General features: G+C 34.8%; 1 protein-coding gene across 7 annotated transcripts in view; it reads right to left on the bottom strand.

Moving 5' to 3' along the window:
- Window positions 1-22,905, bottom strand: part of LOC135689293 (uncharacterized) — an 84,976-nt gene that overhangs the window by 19,754 nt on the left and 42,317 nt on the right. For 4 of the 7 annotated variants that reach the window (XM_065206479.2, XM_065206478.2, XM_065206477.2 and 1 more), the window contains 4 exons: window positions 3,495-3,596; window positions 3,026-3,124; window positions 2,115-2,228; window positions 1,484-1,588 (listed from right to left, as the gene is read on the bottom strand). In XM_065206479.2, coding sequence (XP_065062551.2) covers window positions 1,484-1,588; window positions 2,115-2,228; window positions 3,026-3,124; window positions 3,495-3,596 — 420 coding nt within the window. Of the gene's footprint in view, window positions 1-1,483; window positions 1,589-2,114; window positions 2,229-3,025; window positions 3,125-3,494; window positions 3,597-5,575; window positions 8,479-14,492; window positions 19,709-20,018; window positions 22,700-22,905 lie in introns of those variants that run through there. The other 3 variants (XM_065206476.2, XM_065206475.2, XM_065206474.2) reach the window with 3 other exon arrangements.

Raw genomic sequence — 22,905 nt, 5'->3', positions numbered from 1 at the left:
TAGGTTTCCATTAAATGTTGGTATGGGAAGTTAAGTGGATTTTACAAGCATTCTTCGGTTATTCCTTATGAGATTTATACAAAATAATGAGTTTATAATGAACAAAATTCTTGCCAACATTCAAAACAAAGTCCGCACACCGAAGGGGCAAGGGCCAGCTTCCCCCTTCAGAAATTTCTAAACCTAAATTTGTATGTTGATTCCTAGCCTGAATAGAAACTTTGTGAAAGTAAGATACACGCAATTGAAAGTTTTTCAAACGAAAGATGAAAGAACCATGGCACGCGAATTTGTATCGTCTGGTTGCTTTGAATGTTTTTGAAGTAGAATTGTGCTAGACCAAAAGATAGCAAGCGGTATTTTCCGTACGTGGAGTATGTGTATTTTTTTTGTGATGTTGTGTGGGAGGAAAACTGCGCACGAGCTTGGTAAAGATCTGCTTTCGCGGCTTATGACATGGTTTGAAAAGGAAATTTGTCTTCAAAAAGCCACATTTTGCAGTGAATAATTGATGCTTATATTTTTTAATCTTTTCTTATCTCCGCATTAGTTTTAAAATTTAGTGTGGGTTCTGTGAAAAAAACTTGCATTGGATTGGTTATGATTGAGAGAATTTAATGACTTCGTTGACTTTGACTTCCTTCAGCTGTCAAAAGCTATTATTCGTTTGAAAAACATCTCAAAAATCTTTGAATACTAGAATTTTCTGATGTTTCAAAACGATGGTTAAAGAAGCAGAAGTTTTCACTAAAGAAAATCATATAAATACAAGGTTAACTGAATTACTGACAAAAGGACAAATCTTTTTCTCAAATAGAGTCTATTTCATATATCAACTACTTGTTATCTCCTCCACTATTTTAAAAAGCAAGTTTTGTATTCGAACAGCTCGTCTTAACACTTCAAAGATTCATCTTTTGCCTAATACAAAACACTTCAAATTATGATTTTGTTAAAGTCTATGGCTTGTAAGATTTCCGCTGTCAGTCTCTTGGCTTTCCAAACTTAAATCCATGCTCATGTCATTACACACATACAAATACAGCAAAAAACACTTCTGCATCAAAATTGAATATTTTCCAAGAATGAGTGCTTTTTAGCCCTTCTAAAGGCTCTCGCGCACCGGCATGCTTTGCTTCAATATTTTCAAAAATGGCCTTAAATCGTAGTGCATGAAAATCCAAAACACAATCAATTTCTCAAGACAGCTGCCGCTAGGCATGCCGGTTACACTAGAGCCTTTAAGTGTTTGAAGGCCCTGTACTAATCCTGCCGCCCAAGTATACTGGGTACCGCCATGGCTTGAACGAAATCCTGACTGTTGATATTAGTATCTACTGTATTCGATGAAAGCTTAGCTTGAAAAACGCTTAGGACAACTGAAATTCGCTTAATCACTTTCCTGTAAAATTGATCAAAGGTTTGCGCTAGATGCTAAGAGATAAAATATTTCTATGTCTTTATTATAGTTGAAATACGGTACCTTATTGACGGCTTTCAGCTGCTCCTCCGCATGACTCTGAAGTAATTCTTTTGACAGCAAGGCATTGCGAGTCGTTGCTGCGATATGCAGTGGTAAATTTCCTTCCTGAAATTTGACAAAATATTTTCACTGCATATTTTAACTTTCTGTATGCAATATAATGTCTGGATATATTGATGCAAATAAATAAAATTTTTAGAGGTTACATCAAATCATGATATCATGACTAAAATATATTTGGGATTATACGGTAATCAAACCGCATTTTGGGACAATCTATTACACAGTTTTACAAGATCTATTCGCATGATTACCAAAATGCTGTGTTTAGTTATTACTGCATGAAAACAAAGTACTTAACAAGGCACTTTTTTATATTAATCATTATTGTATACATAATGTAAACTTTCTTAGGATACAAAATTGTCCTTATATGAGCTTATAAGACTATAGTTTTATTCATATGACGAGATTTTTCTACAAAGTTGTTTTGCACTGTTCCATGAAATGATTTCTGACGACAGATCCTAAAGTTAGTGTCAATCTAAAAGAGACGGTATGATAATTTGATCTCTATCTTTGTAATTCAGCAAAAACTTAGCAGATAGAGTTGAATGATCTAGGATATTACATTATCTGGTATTAGCTTTGCATCTTTCCCCATAACTTTAAGCAATGCTTTGACAATCTCAAGAGCTCCACTGTTTCTTGAACATGCTTGCTGTAAGCAGTTTCTGTTGTGCTCCTGAAAAAATGAAGCAGTCTCTTACAATAAGAAATGCATGGCAATTTGTAATCGAAAACACCTCAAGGTAAATATCGCTCAAACAAAGCTTAAAAGGTACTGACTTTGAGCAAAAGATATGGAGTTTGTTTCTTATCTGATAAAACTTTAATTTGCATTTTGAAAAGAATAGGTGTTGTGTAATGTGCTATGAGAAATTTTGCATCATTTTCCAAAATATATTATCTAAAGTTTGGGTCAGCCAATTTCGAAACTTGAATTTCATATGCTATCAAAATGCATCAATTTGAATATGAACTATATAATTATATTATCTTAAAAATAAAATTTATATTTTCTGTTTTCAATAAATTTTAATTCAGTTGTCAAAATGAATTTTCACTGAAAGTTAGAGACCTGGGGCGAATAGGAGTAACTTTCCCAGGGAAGCTGCTGCTAAAGTTAAAAAGTCCCTTGGGAATGATGAATAAGACAAGACAGACAAGACAGTATAGTGACATAAGACAGTATCCCAGAATTCAGAATTCCTTGCGAGTTCGCCACTGATAGAAACTAACGTTGTATTTGCTTACGTGACAAAAATAAATAGTATATTTCAACGGTAGAAGACCAATTCAGGCGATGAAGATAAAACAAAGTAGCCTTGATACAGATTCGTATTTCCTCTGCTTATAATTTCCAGCATATATCAATCACTCAATCTTATCAAAAATGTGAATATTGTGTGAATGTCAACAATTTTCTGATTATCAAAGACCTAATTTTCTGATTATCAAAGGTTTTTGCAAAAAACCAACCCCAGCAGTGAGATTTGGATCTGCCTTTGCATTAAGAAGGCACTTGACGATGCTATCAGAGCCCGAAGTAACAGCATGGTATAGTGCAGATTTCCCTTCCTAAAAACAGAAATATACAAATTAGTCTATACATTCTAATTATATTGGTGTAGAAAAAATGTTTTAGTAATAGAAGTTAAGGTCATCAATAGATCGCTCAAATTCATTTAGGAGCCTTCAATTTTTATGAAGCCAGTAAAACCTCAAAAATAACAGTAATGCTGACGGAAGCACAAATGTATCTTGCCAAAGCATTTCAAGAGCCATGGCTTAAGATTTTAATGTTTCTTTTACAAAATGTTATCACATTGATGATATACTCTATAGGCTCCCTAATGTCCTTATAATGGGAAACTGGGTAACTTTATCCTGTTCAAAACACAGGTTTTCTACAATTTCTTACGATGTCTATAAGTTGTAAACACGATACCTTATCAAGCTCGTTGACAGGGTTACCAAGCTCAATAAGCTTCTCAACAACGCTGAATTTGTTCTCACGACAGGCCAGCATAAGTGGTGTGAGGCCATTTTCCTGTAACGAAATTTTAGATAAGTAAAGCATACCAATAAAGCTTGTCAGCGAAAAATTAACAACAAAAGAATGAGGTAGTACGAAAACAATCAACATAATAGACCCCGTTTACACGAGAGCGGATCCGAACCGGATCGGATCCAAAAGAGTACGGATAGTCCTTGCGTTTACACGGGAGCTGGTTGATCCGTATACTTTTGGAACCGCTATCCGAACCCGTGTAAACGCATTGCCATTTCAGGGATTGGACACAAAAGTATCCGGATACTTTTGGATCCGATCTGGTCCAGGTCTCGTGTAAACGGGGTCATATGAAACTCTTAGGGGAAAATGATATCATCTCATGACAGTTCAAGAAAAACAATTTCATGAGAGAAATTGTTCCTAGAAAATCAAATCCAGATTGTTTGAAAATCAACTCCAAAAAATAAAAAAGATGGATAATCAATGAAAAAATTACCAAAAAATGAAACAATATCAAGCTTTATCTTTTAAAGTCAATCCTTTTAGATAAATGTACGAAATATTGTCACGAAATAAAAAACCAATTAAACGGAATAATCGTGTAATTGAATCAGAAAAATAAGTAAAAAAATGACATTTGTATTCGGTCACTGATATTCTGGGCAAATTACTTGATTTAGTCCTTTGTGTTATACAACAAGTTATATTTAGGTTACTTGGTACCATTATTTTGTTTCGAAACCATAATTAAAAACACACGTACTCCATTAGAATTTCTTCTTAGAATTTTAACTGCCTTCGAACATTTTACTTGGACAATAAAAAGTTAGGTAGCTTGGGTAGTAGAAATAACATTTGAAATGGCTTATTTATACGTTGCTATCTTAAAACTCAGGTAGTTAAGGGCTGTTTATTTGTTGGATTCAGAGTTATTTCCATAGTAACTTTAAGCTACTTGTATGGACTGAAGCAATTAAATATAATCAAGACAGAGAAATAGCATTTTTTCTGTGGTACTTTAACCTTTGGAGCAGAATATGCCCTAAACAACTTAGCAACCAAAAAAATATAAATGAATTTCAAATATCAACTCTAGATTTTTTTCGATATACAGGATTGAACATACATCGGAGTTAACAACGATTATTTTATGTCCAATATACGAAAAGAGATGAAGATACACGTTTGAAGGGTGTTATGAGGGCAGTTACAGAAAGAATTGTCCTGAATGCTCAAAAGCGTTGAACAGCACCTAAATGTTTTGTAAACAGGTCTTTCGGAAGGTAACTGAAAATATAATCTGTTGCAGTCGTCAGTTCACCTCAAAGAAGGTCAATATGATACGTATTCCAGGTCATATGTCGTCAACATAAAATGTTCATTGACAGTGAATACTACAGTATGTATTATTGTAGAATGATAGTACAGGAGTATTATCATCATATTATATGATAATACCTTCTATGATTAAGTATAAGATGTGAAATGTACGCCTTATATTCAAACCATCATGTACCGAGGTTATTTGATAAATCATAGGGCATATGACATAAGATTGCCGGGATATGATGCATTATCTAAAGAACATATATTGCAAACCAAACTATATCAGGTTTATGAGAAAATTAGTAAATACGAATGAATCAGTAAAAGAAAAGTACCTGAATATTGAGTTTAAGCATTTCGCGGAATTTATAAGGAAGAAATGTATTAAAAAAAGAAAAAAAGGAAATTTGGAAAGAAAAGAACATGTTTGGCTTGATGAGTTTGGCAGAATCCACAGCTTTTGCAGAATTAATAGTATGTTCTACGAAATTGTAAACAAAGACTATATAGATGTGCTATTAATTAATCCGAGCAGCTTTCAGCTAATTTGAATCTAAAGGTAGATCTACTTGCAATAAAAGTGCACCGTTTGTTTGAAATCAACTGATTTTTGAAATCAACTGCTGCTTAACTGATTTCTGCAATCACTTGAAGAAAAAACAACCTTGAAGGACGAAGAATACTCATACCGGAAGCAGCTCAGGATCGAACCTGAGTTGGACCTTATTTTCTTGAAAAAGCTTTTCTAAAAATGCATCAAGCGCTTGCCAAAGCCCTTGCTTAGCAAACCATACGATTTTGCCGACTGGTGGAACCTCTATTCCTTCGGATTCTTCCGTAATATGTTCAAAAGGTCTCGGTGATCGACTTCTGTTTATACCACTTGAGCCATAGGCAGAAGATCTTCGTCGATGTTGGATTGAAGGGGGTTTCGGATCGGTATGGTTCGTGACCACAGACATACGCTTGCTACCTGTAGCTGCCTGTGTTGGTACCTTTGCCACTTCATTTGGCGTCGGCAGTTTTGGGTCTGTCTGCTTCACCCCTTCGCTTGGCGTCGGCAGTTTCGGGTCTGTCTGCTTCACCCCTTCACTTGGCGTCGGAAGTTTCAGTTTTGTCTGCTTCACCCCTTCGCTTGGCGTCGGAAGTTTCAGTTCTGTCTGCTTTGCCCCTTCGCTTGGCGTCGGAAGTTTCAGGTCCGTCTGTGGTTTTGCGACTTTTTCTACAGACATTTTCGCACGACCTCTTGAGTATACGTAAAATGAAAAAAACTGACTTGTAAGGGCTCTGCTAAAACTTAGTACGAATTCTTCTTCTTTTCATAAATGGAAGCAGCCATTGCAACGAAGTACAGCAAAAGAAGCTGAATCGATTTCATTAAGATATAGCAATAGCAATTCTTCAAGAACCATCCAAAATATCCGTCCGTTAATCCGAGAAACAAAACATCTGTGTTTCACATCTTCAAAGAGTGTAACAATTTATAGTCATTCAGGCATTAGCATAACACAGTATTAATATCATCTGCGACCAACAACGCATTAAGTCGAGAACGGTTCTCATAGCAACAAGACACACGTATAGCACAGGACTATATTCGTAAACGGTATATGCAAGTCAGCATTCTAGAGACGAGATGTATTTAGTCTAGCTTTAAAAAGATTATATCCCCAGATCGCAAATAAAACCTAATCTATTAAATAATTGTTATCCGCACCACAAGGGAGCAATGAAGGCTTTCCGCCACAGGTATTTCTGTATACAAATTAGGCTAATTCGTACCATCTGTACTCTTTTCTTAAATGCTTTAATGTAGAAATCAACGTATTATGTGCTTCGCAGTGGAGAGATCTCGTCAAGCAAACAGGAGAATTGTAAAGGATGGCAGACCAGCTTTCTTCGTTTTTCAACGTTGAGAACAAAAGATACGGCCATTTAGTACGAGCAGTAGCCCATATCCATTTTTTGTTAGCTCAGAAGTTATCCTCTACGATTTTGGTAAGATTTGCTTAGAAAAGTAGTTCTTTGATGTTATCTGTACTTTGCAACAAAACTGAAGGCTTATCAAGCATCAATGTAGCATTTTCTAAAGCCAGTACCATTCAGACTTAATGTATTCTACTGAGGTACTTTTGGGCTTAAGTGAACTAATAGTGGCGCACAAGACAAAGTTTATTGTACGATTCTTAAAAGGAAGGAGATTGTTAGGCCAAACTGGGACTATACAGGGTGCCATATGTTCATATTATAAAAATAGAGCAATCCTCTTAATTGCACATCTTTATAATTATTGAAAAGCTCAGTTCTTTTACTTTGAATAAGGAATACGTGAACCCAAAAGTATTATTTGAAAAACTTTTAAAAGCCAACAGGAAATAGCCAGCTGGTGCATAGACATTTCAAAGACCGCTTTTATATAAAATTTCCAAGCTCTGATCCGAAAAATTAACGTTGCTAATGATCATTTCGGTTCATAAGCTGATATTAGGGACCCATTACGTAATATTGACAATAGGCTAGCTAATGGACTGGAAGTTGCTAAAGGACTTTCAAATTCGGAATTTTCTTGGTAAAATCAAGTATTTGATGATTCGTCAACAATATCAAGCAAAAAACCTAACTAACAAAAGTTTATTTCTGTTCTGTATCGGTATCAGTAAAGACTCTTGTATATTGACGATGCGGTTAAAAAGGTGCATTTTAAAGTGAAGATGTGTTCAAGGAAATCAGTAAAGTTTGCTTGTTAATGAAAATAACGGATTATCAGCCTGTAACATAGCGCTAAACTCCCTTAAGGGAGTGCTTCACACGTTTTTGTGCATAGAAAAAGAAGATTCTAAGTTGCAACTCCGAGTTGCGCACTTAATGCAATCATCAGGCAAATTTGCCTATTAAATCGCTTGAAACCTTTATGAACAGCTAAATTCATTCATGAACTGACATTTTCAGTGCTTTACAGCAGCTGCAGTCAATTTCTTCAGGGTTTTGTTCGTCTTTCAAAAACAAGTAAAGAACAATGTGTAATCTTTCCCAGAAGCTTAACAGGTGCGCTCATATGTAGACGACATTTTGAACATTATTGCTATCGGATGGGAACTTCACTGATTCTGCGATTTGGTCAAAACAACAGATTCGAAAAACAATAGTTATTCAACAAAACATTGACTTGGTTAACTTTGCAGCATTCTACAAAATTACCATAAGCTGACATTTCCATGGCAACATAATAACTTAAAAAGCATGCGAAAATTAAGATAATACTACAAACCGAGGAAGTTTATAAAGTGTTAAAGATGAGTGGGAGAATTCTAAATTCATTTAATGGGGTCATTGGAATAAAGCAAAGCGATTCACAATACCTGAAAAGATGACCTTGAAATCAGACTCGAGGTTTAAAGTTTGGATTGACAAATTACAACAAATTTAATTTGAATAACAACAGACTAAGTTTTCGTTTTCAGCAGAATGAATGATAAGTTTCAGAACACTATGCTGGAGTCGACAAACTCAGTTCTTTGTTTTGAATACTCTGAGCACAAGAATATTAAGGCAGAAACAGACAGGTTGAAACAACTAAACCAATGGCTGGAACATTCATCCTCTGTTCCAGCCATTGCTGAGAAGCAACATCTACTTGATGGTCACCACAATCACAACTTTTTCAGAAAATACAGCAGTTGACAAGTGCAAAGAATAGCACAGAATCAAAAATAACTGAATATGACTGAGTAGAACAGTAAAGAAAGGAAAAGAGTTGCAAATAATGGTTAAATTTAAGGGAAAAAAAGCCAAAAAAGGGAAGTAGATTATGATCAAATAAGAAAGCTAGCTTAGAAAAGTGCAAAATGCTAAAAGTTGAAGTAAAAAAGAATCGAATAATTAAAATCAATAGAAAGAAAACTGATAGAAGTAAAAAAGGGTTCAGTTGATAAAGAAGTGATTAAAAAGGTAGAAAAACAGAAAGAAATTGACTATAAACCTATACAATGAAAAAGAATGTCAAACAGATGACACAAAGAACGTATAAAAAAACAAAGAAAAATATAAATAGGCGTATCTTCCCAGAATCTTTCCTCCAATCAAGATGCCCATGTGTAAATTTTTATTTTATTTCATTCATTGACTCACTGAGATTCAGCTAAACTGCGAAGGTCTTATTTTCAAATATCTTTCAGGAAATATCATGAATCAAATAAAATAAAAATTTTCAAAGATTGCACTTTGTCAAAAGTTACCGGCAATCCAACTGTAGCAATCGTCAGTAATAAGGCAAATAAATACACATGGGGATGATGATTGAAGGAAAGATTTCAAGAAGATAAGTGTATAAGATGAGAAATATAAAGGATGCTTACTTACATAAAGGAAACCATTAACTTCAACATTATATGCGTAGGAATGAAGAGTAAAAGATACTGTGACGGTGGATAAATTTCGTTATTACAGGTCAAAACGAGGCATCTATCCAAAAAGAGGCTAGAAAATCTTGCATTTGAAAACTAGAAAAGTATGATAGAAGAAAAAGATGACCTGTCATCGCGTCAATAAAGAATCGAACTTGGAAATACATTTACAGTATAAAATGGCATAAACGAATAAGAACTTGATTTTTCTGAGCTTCTTCAGAGTTCATTATCACAATGAAAATGTTGTAGTAAGTCAGTAAGACCATCAAAAAACGGTTTGCAGAAAAGGTAAGGAATAAGAAAAGAAATCGATGATTCGATAGACTTTGTGGGAATCAGTTGTATCAACATACATGAAAACAGAAATTATGACAGACAATTTTTTTGGAAATGGGAACGTACTATTTATGTTGCGTAATCTCTTACAACTATAACATTTCGCCACAAAACAAAAAATTTGAGTTATTGTTTGCAAATGAAAAATGAGAAATTTAAAAAAAATTGAAAACGACTGCGCCTGTGCAAAACTATCTCTCATGATTAACTTGCAAGTAAATAATACCTCTACGATTTCACGGGTGCTCTCTTCTAGATCAGTTTGACTACTGAGAGAGTTCCTCCTTAAGGAATCCCCCACCCCATTCAATTTGTCTCGTTCTACTTGTTTCCTTGAATGTATATGGTAATAATCTCACTAGCCGATGTATGATTTTTCTGTAAAATTATCTGATTTCATTGTAGTTTAGCTATTTAATAGTTGAATTATTATGATAATTTGTATCAATCGGAATTAAAAAAAAAACGAAACTTAACTGAACTCTTGATGGAAAAGAAATACACTTTGAACATTGCAAAACGATTAAAATCTACAAGATCTAAAGAGTGTGATATTTAAAGCCAATAAAGATGGCAGGATCTGAGATAGCTTGAACCCGATTTAGTTTGGGGTCTGGAACTCAGGCTAGGTCTGAGACAGCTTGTCTCGTTGAGACTTAAGTTGTTTGCCACGTGGAACTATTCATTGATAAAGCAAAAAAAATTTTAACTGCTTTTTGCATTCGATATATAGAGGGCTGTTATTTTACTGTTTTTTGCATGGAAAAACTAGGTTTCTAGCTTATACTTCGCACATTGATAGGATAATTTAAAAAAAGATCATATTTAGACAATGGAAAAGGCGCATAATGTCACAATCTTCGCCAGCATCGACAACTGATGTCTTGAAAAGCAAATAATTAAGTTATTTTGCAATTTTAGTTAATAGCGACACTGTCAACATAGAGATTAATGTTAAAGTCACGGTAGAGGGAGCAAGTTGGAATCGAAAATCCGCGATATGTGGATGCAAAGAAAGTCTCTTATTAAAGGTTTAGCAGGTAAATTATGAAAAATTAATGAAAGTGGGTTTATACCATGGTTAATTATTCAAAATCCTACAAAATATACTACAAAACATGAAAATACAGATTGCTGGGTTAAATGAATGCTGAAACTGTGCATCTTAACCATCACAAAGGGTAGAGAACTGATGGCTTACTAGCGTCTAATTTTAGAACATAAACAAAGCATTCAAACAGTGTACCTATAAAAGGGGTTTCATGTCTTTAAATGGCTCAAGGTACGCCCTTTCTCCTAAAATTGAAGAATGGTTTGAGTTTACTTCGTTTCGATGAAAGTAAACGAAGTCTTTTGCAGTTTGCTGAAGAAAATTTTTCTGCCCCAAACCATTGGCATAAAGACTCTCTCATAAGTCTAAATAAATATAGTAAATAGTATATAAAGACTCTAAATCATATATGATGAATAATTTTACAAATCTACCATTGATCAGAAGATTTTGCAGTTTGCTGAAGAAGATTTTTCTGTCCCAAACCGTTGGCATAAAGAGTCTCTCATAAATCCAAGTAAATAAAGTTATAAAGACTCTAAATCATATATGATGAATAATTTTACAAATCTACCATTGATCAGAAGATCTTGCAGTTTGCTGAAGAAGATTTTTCTGTCCCAAACTGTTGGCATAAAGAGTCTCTCATAAATCCAAGTAAATAAAGTTATAAAGACTCTAAATCATATATGATGAATAATTTTACAAATCTACCATTGATCAGAAGATCTTGCAGTTTGCTGAAGAAGATTTTTCTGTCCCAAACCGTTGGCATAAAGAGTCTCTCATAAATCCAAGTAAATAAAGTTATAAAGACTCTAAATCATATATGATGAATAATTTTACAAATCTACCATTGATCAGAAGATCTTGCAGTTTGCTGAAGAAGATTTTTCTGTCCCAAACCGTTGGCATAAAGACTCTCTCATAAGTCTAAGTAAATATAGTTATAAATACTCTAAATCATACATGATAAATAAGTTAGATAATAGATAATTTCTAGGTTTTTCAATGAAGAAGACGCTAATGAAATGAAATGCGCAAACAGAGAGCTGCAATAATAATGGACCTCAAAACTGTATTTGCTATTTCAAAGTTGGCAAAAGGCAGCTCTTAATACAATAGAAGAGGAAATATCTATCGGGTTTTCCGCAAGAGAATTTCCTCTTTTACTTCAAATTTTGCAACACGTTCTACCTATTTGTGTTTCAGCATTTTTCAATAATCTTCTGGTTAATTACTTTTATTTAAATGGCAAATATCTAATGTAAAGAGGTCGCGGTTGCCATGTCTTCCCAAGCTTCTAAGGGTATTGCCTTGTATATAAACCACTTTTACCGACGAAGGGAAAAAATACGAATTTTATTGAAACATGATGTTTGAGCTTGCAATGGCTTTCTCAACAAGCCTGCTATTAGAAAGAAGTTTAAGCAATTTAAGACATCCAACTGAAAACGGTCAGTAAAATCCGAATCATGGTAATCCATTATATAACCAGAGAGTCAAAAGTGATGCATCTATTCACAAGGATACACTAATGCCTGCATTACACACAAGTAGGTTTTAGGAAACATCAATTCAGTCTTTGTTATCTATCTTTAGATATTTTCAAAAACTCAATTAAAAGTTTGAAAGAGCAACTTAACATGAAAATTATTGATAAAGGTAGACATCGCAGTAGTTACAAATATTTTCCATTTTTCCATTAGAGTTCTTCTACCTATTTTTATCTCCTCTCCCTTTATTCTTTACCTGAACTTTTAAACTGACATATTTTTGCTATTTTCTCTAAGCTTCCAATTCAACGTTTTTTGAAACAAGTATTTAACTTTGTTCATATATTTATGCTTTGAAGAAATTTCGCATGCATCCTTCTTGTATTCTCATCTCTGCTAGAATATCTAATCACGTTGTTCAATAATTCTATTAATTACATTTTATTAATACTGCTGAGAAAAATCAATTTTACTTTTTTAGGCATTATATACCCCAGGTGGGGGACTTGGCTTGATATATTTTCAAGCTTCAGAAGCTTGATTGATTAGTTTGGTAGCATACTTTATAAATTTCAGTTGAGGCTTTAATTAAAGTAGATTGAAATTAATGAAAAATTTTTATTTAACGCTTTTAAAAAGTTTGAAAACTATTGCCACTAACCGTGACAGCCAATTCAAATTTCAGGGAGAATTTGGCCTCTTTTGGAAACCAAGTGCACGCAAATGAGGCTTAATTGTTTGCAGACTAGACAGAATTGAAAGCGAAGAAAGAAAAATCAAATATAGATTAGATTTCTAGCTTTAAGTAGCAGATTAAGAGTTCTTTATAAGCAGAGTATTTTGTCCCTTCATATCGTAAAGGTGCAAAGCACCGAACCATCGAAGTGTAGCAATGTGAGCTTAAAAATCAGAAAAAAGAAAGAAAATAGCACCAATACGCTTTCTTAGTATCCGCACAATATAGGACCAAATACAGAGAAGAAATAATGGAAGTTTATGAACACGGAAACGTAAATTGTCGGTTGTTTTGTTGCTGTTGAAAATGGGTTTAACGAAAAAATGTTTCTTTTCTGTCATGGAAAGGTACACCGTAAATGCAACCCTTTGACATTTTCATCAAACTCAAATCTGTCGTTTCTTTGCTGGTATCTACATTTCTTTCCGTGAGAAATTGAAAACTAGAATATCTAATGCAAAAAGACAGCATTTCTGATCAGTTTATGAACAAACAACTATAGATTCTTAGAACTTCGATTCTTGATTCTATTCAGGCAAGAATAAGGCGAACTTTTCCTTTTCTCGGAGGTCTTTAACTTTCATTCAAGAGCAGATGATACTCTTAGTGGAATTTCATAAAAGTATATTGACAGGTGTCTCTAAATGTCTGCCTTTCCGCGACTGAATTGAGCCAGCTCATAAAACGGCATGCCAATCACAGTTGGAATAACGCAAATGAATGCTCTTAGTAAACAACAAACCCTTTTTGGAGGACATACAAGAAAATATGAAAAATGATTGTGCATAAAGTTTGATTTCCAACTGGTAGGTACTATAGATACTTTTTGCTAATTATCAAACCTACATTTTTGCAAAATAATTTAAATATGCTAATGAAAAATTCATGCTTTGAAAGTTTGACAGTAATTAGACTGTGCGTGAATTGTTGGAAAGTTAGTAGGGATGAAACCCTATCAATTCTCATGAAAGATACAATTTTGAATTGTGTTTACCATTATCTAAGCATAAACATCTGCTATAGTCCTGCAATGTATCGAGTTGATTTGTTGCCATGAAAATAAACAAAGCTGAAACATGTACTAGCTTTTTTTGCACATTATCGTATGTAAAGCAGTTTTTGTCTGAATCTTTGAACAAACTCAAGCTTGATTTTCAAAAAACCTTTCTTCTCAATTTTTAAGGACAATATGAATATCAACTACCGTGCCCCTGAGTCCAATGACATTTAAATGCTTCTCTAGAGGCTTAGAATGGCAGTTAGATTGTAGCAAAATAGAATACATCGTCATCAAATATTATGAGTCATCCCTATCAAAGACCACTGGTTCTTTAAAATTCTTGTGGTTGTAAATATGCATCTTTTTACTGATATATGACATCGTTTTACCTGTACAAAGTTAAAGACCACCCGTAAAGATATCAACGACTGAAAATTACTCAACTCAGACACAAAACTGATGATATTAATCCCAGCCACTCCAATCATAGGTATGAGGGTTAACGCTTATGTCGTCCGGCTAGCACCTTATAACGTTAACCCAGCTAGCACCAGCGTAATACAAACGAAAAAAATACATACCCCTAGCAAAGAAGCTTCAATATTCAGGTCAACCTTAGGAGCCTCGTCAAGGAAAAGCTTATCCAGCAGCTGATCCAGAGCTAGCCACTTGCTTCTGTTTGCAAGCCAAACTATACGAGCAATGGTTGGGACTTTCACTGATGTTGAAGTCATTTCAGACCATGCAGCAGCCCTTTTCACTGACGACATAAGCGTTGATAAAGTGTGCTTCGGGGACAGCGGTGATGTATCTGTTTGGATACTTTCCCGCCTGTCAGAGAGTTTTCTTTTCGGCGATGTAAGAGGACTCGATTCTCTAGAGCTTGGGCCCGACGATTTCTCATCTTGATCTTTTTTGTCGTGGACCTCAGTTTTTGCATCTTTTCGCCATCGCCGAATGCTCAAATTTGGTGAGCGTATCTTTGTATCAGACGAAGACGTCTCCTCCTTCTGATTGACATCTGCTGGACTCTGTTTTCTTCTTCCAAGTGGTACTTTGAACTTCATTTTTGAAACTCCCACCAACAAATTTGAATAAAAGTATCAGCTACAAGACGGTTGCTTTCTATAATCAGCAGCAACATCCAGGAAATGCCAGCAAAATATTCATGTATTTCAATTTATGAAGTTTTATTGTTGTACCAGTTCTCGAATTTTTCAAAATGAAATTAAAACTCTAATTACTTTGAAGACTGTCAAACCTGTTCCCTAGCACTGAATAATAGCGCCTGGGTTGATAGAACACGGTTGAGCAGCTGGTGTTACAGCTCTAACTTCACACGACGCTCAACTTAATTCTGGAAGGATTACCGTTGCCATAAAACTTTCCGATAGGCTATAATATAAAGACACAAAAACAAATTTTTCCAAGTCAAAGGTTATAGACGCACTGTAATTGATGACAGTTGGTCGATGATGTAATACTCGGCATAATGGTACTGTTTAATGTGGATGGGGCGCTGCTTTATCAGCCAGGAGCTTCTTTCTTTAGATTACGTCATCATTAAGCCCCAGACTTCTCATTTTCCCACATTGTATAATCAATTGAAACAATACTAATTGTTTATTATTCAATTAAATATCTTGCAATATTTAGAGAATGGTTTCTAGAAATGCACTCAATAGATGCTTGTCAGAATCCAAGAAAGTGATAGGAATCTCAGTCTATTCTCTTTGAAAATTGAACTCAGCTTCTGAACCGTCCAAATTGAACAAAATTTCCCAGAAGAAGGTCCATAATACTGATAAAACAAGTAAGGATCATTCGTCAATTGAAGTGTCTTGTGAAGATAAATGATTTCTAGAACTATCACTAAAACGTTTCGTCTTTCTTGACAGCTATTTTGAGTTAAAGTTCCCAAATAACGCCTACCAAATTGTCCTACAGGTTTTATTAATTATCAGTGCTGCACCTAAAGCAAATCACAGTCTGACAATAATACACCAAGCTGAACCCAATAAAGGCGTTTTAGCAAAAGTAATCGCTAGTGATCCGATGGACTGCTGATTCTCTCAACTGTAAACCAACTTTTAACATAACGTTACCATGATTTCTTCTGTTAAAAATGCAATAATAAATCAGAAATTATCTTCTTTTATGCCTGTAGAGGTAGCAATGCTTCTTTTATGCCTGTAGAGGTAACAATGCTTCTTTTATGCCTGTAGAGGTAACAATGCTTCTTTTATGCCTGTAGAGGTAACAAAATTCATACCAATATCCGTGCCCATCCCAGCATGTCAATAAAATCTGCTTTATTTTTCACTATTCATCTGATCAAAAACACGACGCAACGTTTCAAAATAACAAAATCTAGCGTGAAATTCTCAGATTTCATAAGCTTGGTCCACTATAGTCGATAATCGCCTTGATATTGAAAATGTACCAATAAACCATCTTTTAAGGGCCAGTACACGACGATGTGGGAACACGATTCTTTTATGGGCAGTAACAGCAAGATCAACTGTACATAAATTTTTCTTTACCTTTAAACTTCCCCGTCTATATTTCAGCATGAATGTATTGTTGCTGGTTGCCTCTTAGCACATGCCTATTCCATCTGAACAAATTTAGCTTTGTCCTTCAAGTGGTCTTTGCATAATTCATAGCTTCAGTCCAGAAACACGATTTTATGACATATTGCTGTTCATTCAGTTGAAATAAGACGAACAAAGCTCTAAAATCTTTGATTGATTGGTAAAAGATTTATCAGCTAATTGTACAAAAATGGGATCTTGAAATAAGTATAGGTTTATAATGCTCCGGTATATTCTTCAGACATTGGACACTTTCGGACAATAGTATACTTTATGGTAGATTGATGGAAATTATGTCTGTGCTGATTTGATTTCAGTTTTAACTGGCACATGTCAGTGATGTTCTAGAGTGATGACGTAACAAAATCTATTTTTAAAATTTTTAAATTTAAACTACTGAACCTGAGATAGCTATAATATGCAACCATCTAAAGTACCACTAAATATGCAACCATCTAAATAAATAATCAGTAAGAATAGTATCACCTTAAAATATGGTTGTTACTGTTGTCAATGTTGTTGTTGCTGTTAGTGTTGCTGTTGTTGTTTATGTTTTTGGTATTGTTTTTGTCATTGAAGATTATGGCTTGAAAATATTTACAAAAAGTAAAAAAAAACTAGCAAATTTAGAAAATATAACAAATATATAAAGAATAGCACCAAACAGCAATTTAGAAATTACGTTTTTGATTCAGTTAACAGAATTAGCACCCTGGATGCGTTGATTCTATGGCTCTTTAGATTTGTTTCTTTTGACGCACGAGGCTGATTCCTTGGTACATTAATTTTTTGGGGATAAAAAACTTATTCAAATTGGAAGAAAAGTCTAATGGTAGCATCAGCCCAAATCTGATGCTCATTAATAGCATCAGCTTTGGAAAATGGCATGCTCCTTGACCGTGACATGGTATCTTTATCAGGTATTGGCGTCTATTGAGTAGCTCGCCGGTCTGTTAACCCTTATTTGGCCAAGGGAAAACATATAACTCTAGGCATTAATTGAAAAAAATCATTATTTTCTCGACCGGGCAGGCAAATTTGCTACTAATTGCAGGTAGAATGGATTTTCGTTATAAGAGTAAGCAGGTGTATTTGCACGACTTTCAAGCATCGAGTTAAACTGGTTGCTGAATCAGGAAATAGCACCAGCTGACTACAGTTGAGTCAACAAGATGCTTGTTAGTCAACGATCAATGGCTAAAGTTTACGGTAAGCTTCTAGAAACGGTAATCAGTAGAATGATTTCCAAGGAAGGAAACACGATCACGAAGAAATGAATATACAACAACAAAAGTTATGTACAACAAAAGCATACTCTGTATATTTGTAAGAGGGCCTAAGGAAATGAAACTAAGCCTACAACACATTCCACCTGTTTTACAGGGGCAGCACTTAATTTATTTATAGCATTGCTGGCAAGTACTCCATATGAAATTACAGGAGTATCACTCTAAAACTTTGCTAACGAAGAATTGGAAACCTTTGAAAATTTATTTCTAAGAATCAAAAGCTTGCAACAAACGGTTAGTTAGTTTTCCACATATGCAAAAAACATTATAAAAATAAAATGTAGTTCCTCGTTACTTTGGTAGGAGAAAATATTTCTAGATAGGATATATGTTACTTAACAGTAGCTCACAAAAGAATTAGTATCACAATTTTATATTGATGACTTTTTTCTGTTGAAAAGTTATATCTCAAATGAGGGCTAAATCTATAAGATATATGCAAATGTTTGCGATTGGGATAATGCTGTATAAAAGTAGACTTGAGAAAACAATGAATGTTTGGATTCCTCCGTCGCTCTAATTTGGCATCGTCCTCTAATTGGGATTCAACCCAGGCATCACGGAGCGTTGAGAAAACTGGGGGTTCTTGAAAGTACGGGGCTAAAACCCAAGAAAAAGAGGCTTTACTGGCGGTTCGTTTCTTAATATATTGCATTTTTGGCTAATTAGTCAAGGTCCCCCCCCCATACTAGCCTCCCTGCTCTACGGTGCCTGCATCCAGCACAGCTCGTGCCAAAAAGTTTTTTTCCAAACAAGTAGAAATGAAGATAATATTTTGTTTTAACACACTTGATTATCATTAACAGAAAGAAGGCTCTGAAAAAAATAATGGCAAACAACTAACTTCATTGTCAAACATTATTGACTCGGTCTTCATATGATAAGAATAAAACTGCACGGACATGACTATCGGTCGACGGCAACTAGAAAAACATTGTTGGTATCCACTATCATCCCTCCAACTACCAAATCTATAGATGCATCAAGTATCACTCATCCCCTTTGTTTTCATCATGGATTAATGTATAGCAACTGAATCAGATATCTAATGAAAATTACTGTTTACAGGTCTGTCATGAAGTGCTCGATGTTGATAGACAGAGCTGAACACGCTTTTGGTATTCAGACAAGGAACAGAAATCTATTTAGACAATTATTTGGCGATACAGAACTTGAAAATGGCTTTGAAAAAAGCAAACATTTTACAACATATTGGCTATATGCTAGCCAAAATGTAAGAAAATGTTTGCTTTTGTCAAAGCCATTTTCAAGATATATATTTATTTCTGTGAAAGGAACATGATAGCCCCGACAAATCTCGAGTGAGCAGTAACAGAGTAAAGGAAGAGAGATACCAAGCAGTCAGAGATTTTGCACCAGACAATCCATCAGAAGCTCGAAACTTCTTACGGTAACAGCCTTGGTGGATACAGATCGCAATAAAAGTAAGAAGCGATTGAATTACGGTAATGCCTCGAATAAGCGCCCGGGCACTTATTTAATTTTTGAGGCTCCAGGATGGGTGCTTATTCGAGGGAGGTGCTTAATCGAGGAGGGCACTTATTTAAAAAGTAGATTTGGGTACAAATTGTGTTCTTCATTAATCTTTCGTGTTGAATTGCTTTCCAATTATGTTTTCGTTGGAAATTCGAATAAGCGCCCATTTCTAAAGGTTGAAGGATGGGCGCTTATTCGAGGAGTGGGCGCTTATTCAATAACTTTACCTCTAGGATGAGCGCTTTTTCGAGGGGGGCTCTTATTTGAGGGGGGCGCTTGTTCGAGGCATTTCGGTACTTAACTATCAAACAGCAAGAAACTGGTTTTTAAGAAGCACGAACAAACATTTGCGAGTTTATATTTGCAGAAATCAACAAATTTTGAGCTGTTGCGTCTTTTAGCCACAAACAAAAGTGCAAAAACCTCAAAATCTGCAGACTGCGTAACGATAGGTTCGTATGAAGAAAAGGGAGATCTCACAGCTGAAATGCTTTACACAGAAACCATCTTTTCCATCAAGCAGCCAAGTAACTTAACTTTAGATTAGTTTTAGGAAAAATCTAGAAGCAAAGCAAAACCGATGTCAAGGTAAGTGTTGACCCGGAAATTTAAATAATCGGACAAGGCTAAATGGGAAAGAAAATCAAAACAAGATGAAACACGGGAAAAAAAAATTAGAAGCAGCATAGATCGAAGATCGTTCCAGAAAGATTGTCGAAGACAATACCTGATCTGTTGGCGAAGCGGATCTCAAAATTACGTCCTCCATGATATCAGGATACAAGGACAAAGTTGACTGGATGTTGTCTTTGGAGGCCAAAGAATATTTCCTTGTTTTTCTTTCGGGTTCGTCAGCAAATCTAACAGCCCGAGATGGCACATTTGCAACTGAAAACCTCCTTGCCATAACGCTTCAATTATTCTCACAGATCACCACAGGCATGAAACACAATTGGTAGCATTGAGATAAACATATAGCCTCTATGAAGAGGTATTCCTAGTGAATGAATAGAGCTCCAAGCCTAACACTTTACTTTGAAATGTTGTTGGAAAACCAGAAAATGAATTCATGTAGCCACATGATGCATTCGATTGCTGGTATCATTAAACGGTGAAATGACAACAGGATTGAGATGTCAATTACTATTAGTCTCATCAAAAATCATACCATATACACATCTTGCGACAGATTTGATGTAAATATCACGTGACATGCCAAAAATGACTAATCGAACACCATACAACTTATCATGGTTATCTGTTACAAAGTGTCAAAGATCTGAACATGTCACGCATCCAGCGAGCTATGAAAGTATTTAGATTGGCAGATTGATACTTCCCAATTCTAAAATATTCTAACATATTTGATCGCATTGTAAAAAGGCATGGAAACTAGAAGATTTTGACACTGGAAAAGTATGTAAACAGTTTTAGTTAACCGCAGGCATTCAAACGTAAGGTACCTGGGATTATCATGGTGACGTCATCATTATAATGATGGTCATGAAGATGGTTCTGTTGATAATAATAGTGATAACGACAATATTTACCTTTGTATTGAAAAATACCTTCCCACCCTCAGAATCTTCTGTTCCTCCTACAAAATTTCTATCGAAATTCGAAACCTCTTTTTTCTTGGAACCCCCTCAACGTTGCGAAAGGCAATAAATATGACTCCATTTAAGCCAATTAAAAGAAGGCAAACAAGCCATGAAAAAAGCAAAACTTTGCTACCAACTTTGCATAGCGAGAAGCTAATCAAAAGGAGTTTTTAACTGTTAACAGCGTATGTACCTGAATAGCTGTGAGGATGTAAGGTTTTTGTTCAAAAGGAAGCGAAGTAAAAATGAAGGTAATAAAACATTGACTGATGCACTGCAAAAGATATGACTGATGCACTGTTTAACAACCATACAAATATAAACACGATAAATTTCAATTGCAAATAAGGACTGCAGACGAATAGAAAATTAGGGATGCAGACGAATCACTTTACTATTCAGTTGAAACGATTATTAGAAGATTAATTACACTGATGATTTCATGTGACCACGCTTAAACAGCTAAAATGTTTTGATGACTTGAAGGAGGAATCTTTATACAAAATCGATGTAGAAGATGAATCGGATATAGAATGTGCCAAAATTGGTGGTATTTGCAGTTGAATTATTGATATGCGAACAATTGCCCGCATGATATCGCAAAGTTTTTGAATAGGTTTGTATAATTATTGTCTGGCAGGTCTTCGTATTCGTTTTATAGGATATAAGGGCCTATCTTTCATTTCAAAGAATTTTCAAGATTTCTAAACTGAACTAATTGTGGCATATATTCAAAATTATTACTCCCTGCAACATTCGTTTGCTTAGATTTACTTCATGTTCTTTTGAATGCTTTAACCCCTAGATATAAGCTAGACAGACAGAAATTATTCAACCGTTTATCGGTTGCACCTACAGTTAATCAATTGAATAAAATTTCACAATGGTAACGTGTTGTGTAATTGACAATATCTTCTTGAATGGTGCAATTACTTTGACTGTAGCTAGAAAGTAGCATAAATTTTTATTTGTTTCTAACTATCATCGAAGAATTTAGGAAACTAAAAAGCTGTGCTTAGTTCCCCACCCCAAACACTGAGCTATCCTCAAAAATTGAAAAAGCCAACTAACAGGCTAGTTAAAAACATATCACTGAAATCGCCCACATCCCAATATTTCAGCATCTAGAATCAGACGTCTTCTCAAACTGGATATATTAAATCTGTTTATCCCTTAAAAATACAACTGCTTTGCCCAAAATCACGAAGGGAATTTGCGACTTAGGCAACCAGTCTTCTTAATGTCCAAGAGTATGCAAACTGAACTCGTCGACTGTTATTGCGTATGCTCACTGGCAGTCAGAGGGAGTTCATTATTTGTAAGAAATCACTTGATCGAAAATACAAATAACACAATGAATCGTAGTTCACCGATATAAAATGAATGTTGCAATGAATTGAACCAGCCATTTTTTGGGCAATATTTTTCTTTAATAGGCCACACAAACAAACTTTGCAACAAAGACCGGGGTTAGATTCAATATTGAGAACAAAATTTTGTTCGTAAAAGGTTTTACCCAAACTCGCCAAAATTTAAACTTATGAAAATTATAAAAAAAGGGAAAAGCAAGTAAAAAAGTTGACAAAAAAGCGGCTGAGAAATAGCCTCGTGAGCAAGACTTCTTTCCCCACGAAAAAGCCAGCGTAGTTTCATCTTGGTTTAAGAATTAAAGGCCAAGGCCAACGCAACAGCAATCCAAAAGCAAAATTCTGATGTCATTTCTCAGCTGGTTTGTACCAGAATAAACTGATTTGGCAAATTTATGGTACCTCATGGTGTTTTTTTAGGTTATGTAGTGAAGAAAAGAAAATTTGACATAGAAAAGAAACATAAAAAAACATAGAAAAATTCCAAAAAAAGTTTAATCTTACAGGCCTTGGCACTACTGACAGAACCAAGGTAAAGTAGAATACATTTGAAAAAAAATTGAGGTTCAACGAGAAGAAAAAAAGAAAATAAGTCAGTTGTTTCAAAGGCTATAACACTTTTCGTATTAATCCAGCTTGTTGCTTT

The sequence above is a fragment of the Rhopilema esculentum genome, chromosome 9 (genome assembly GCF_057945365.1).
Source record: "Rhopilema esculentum isolate cy_ngs chromosome 9, ASM5794536v1, whole genome shotgun sequence".
Taxonomy (NCBI): domain Eukaryota; kingdom Metazoa; phylum Cnidaria; class Scyphozoa; order Rhizostomeae; family Rhizostomatidae; genus Rhopilema; species Rhopilema esculentum.
This window is presented reverse-complemented; position numbering and strand designations above follow the sequence as displayed.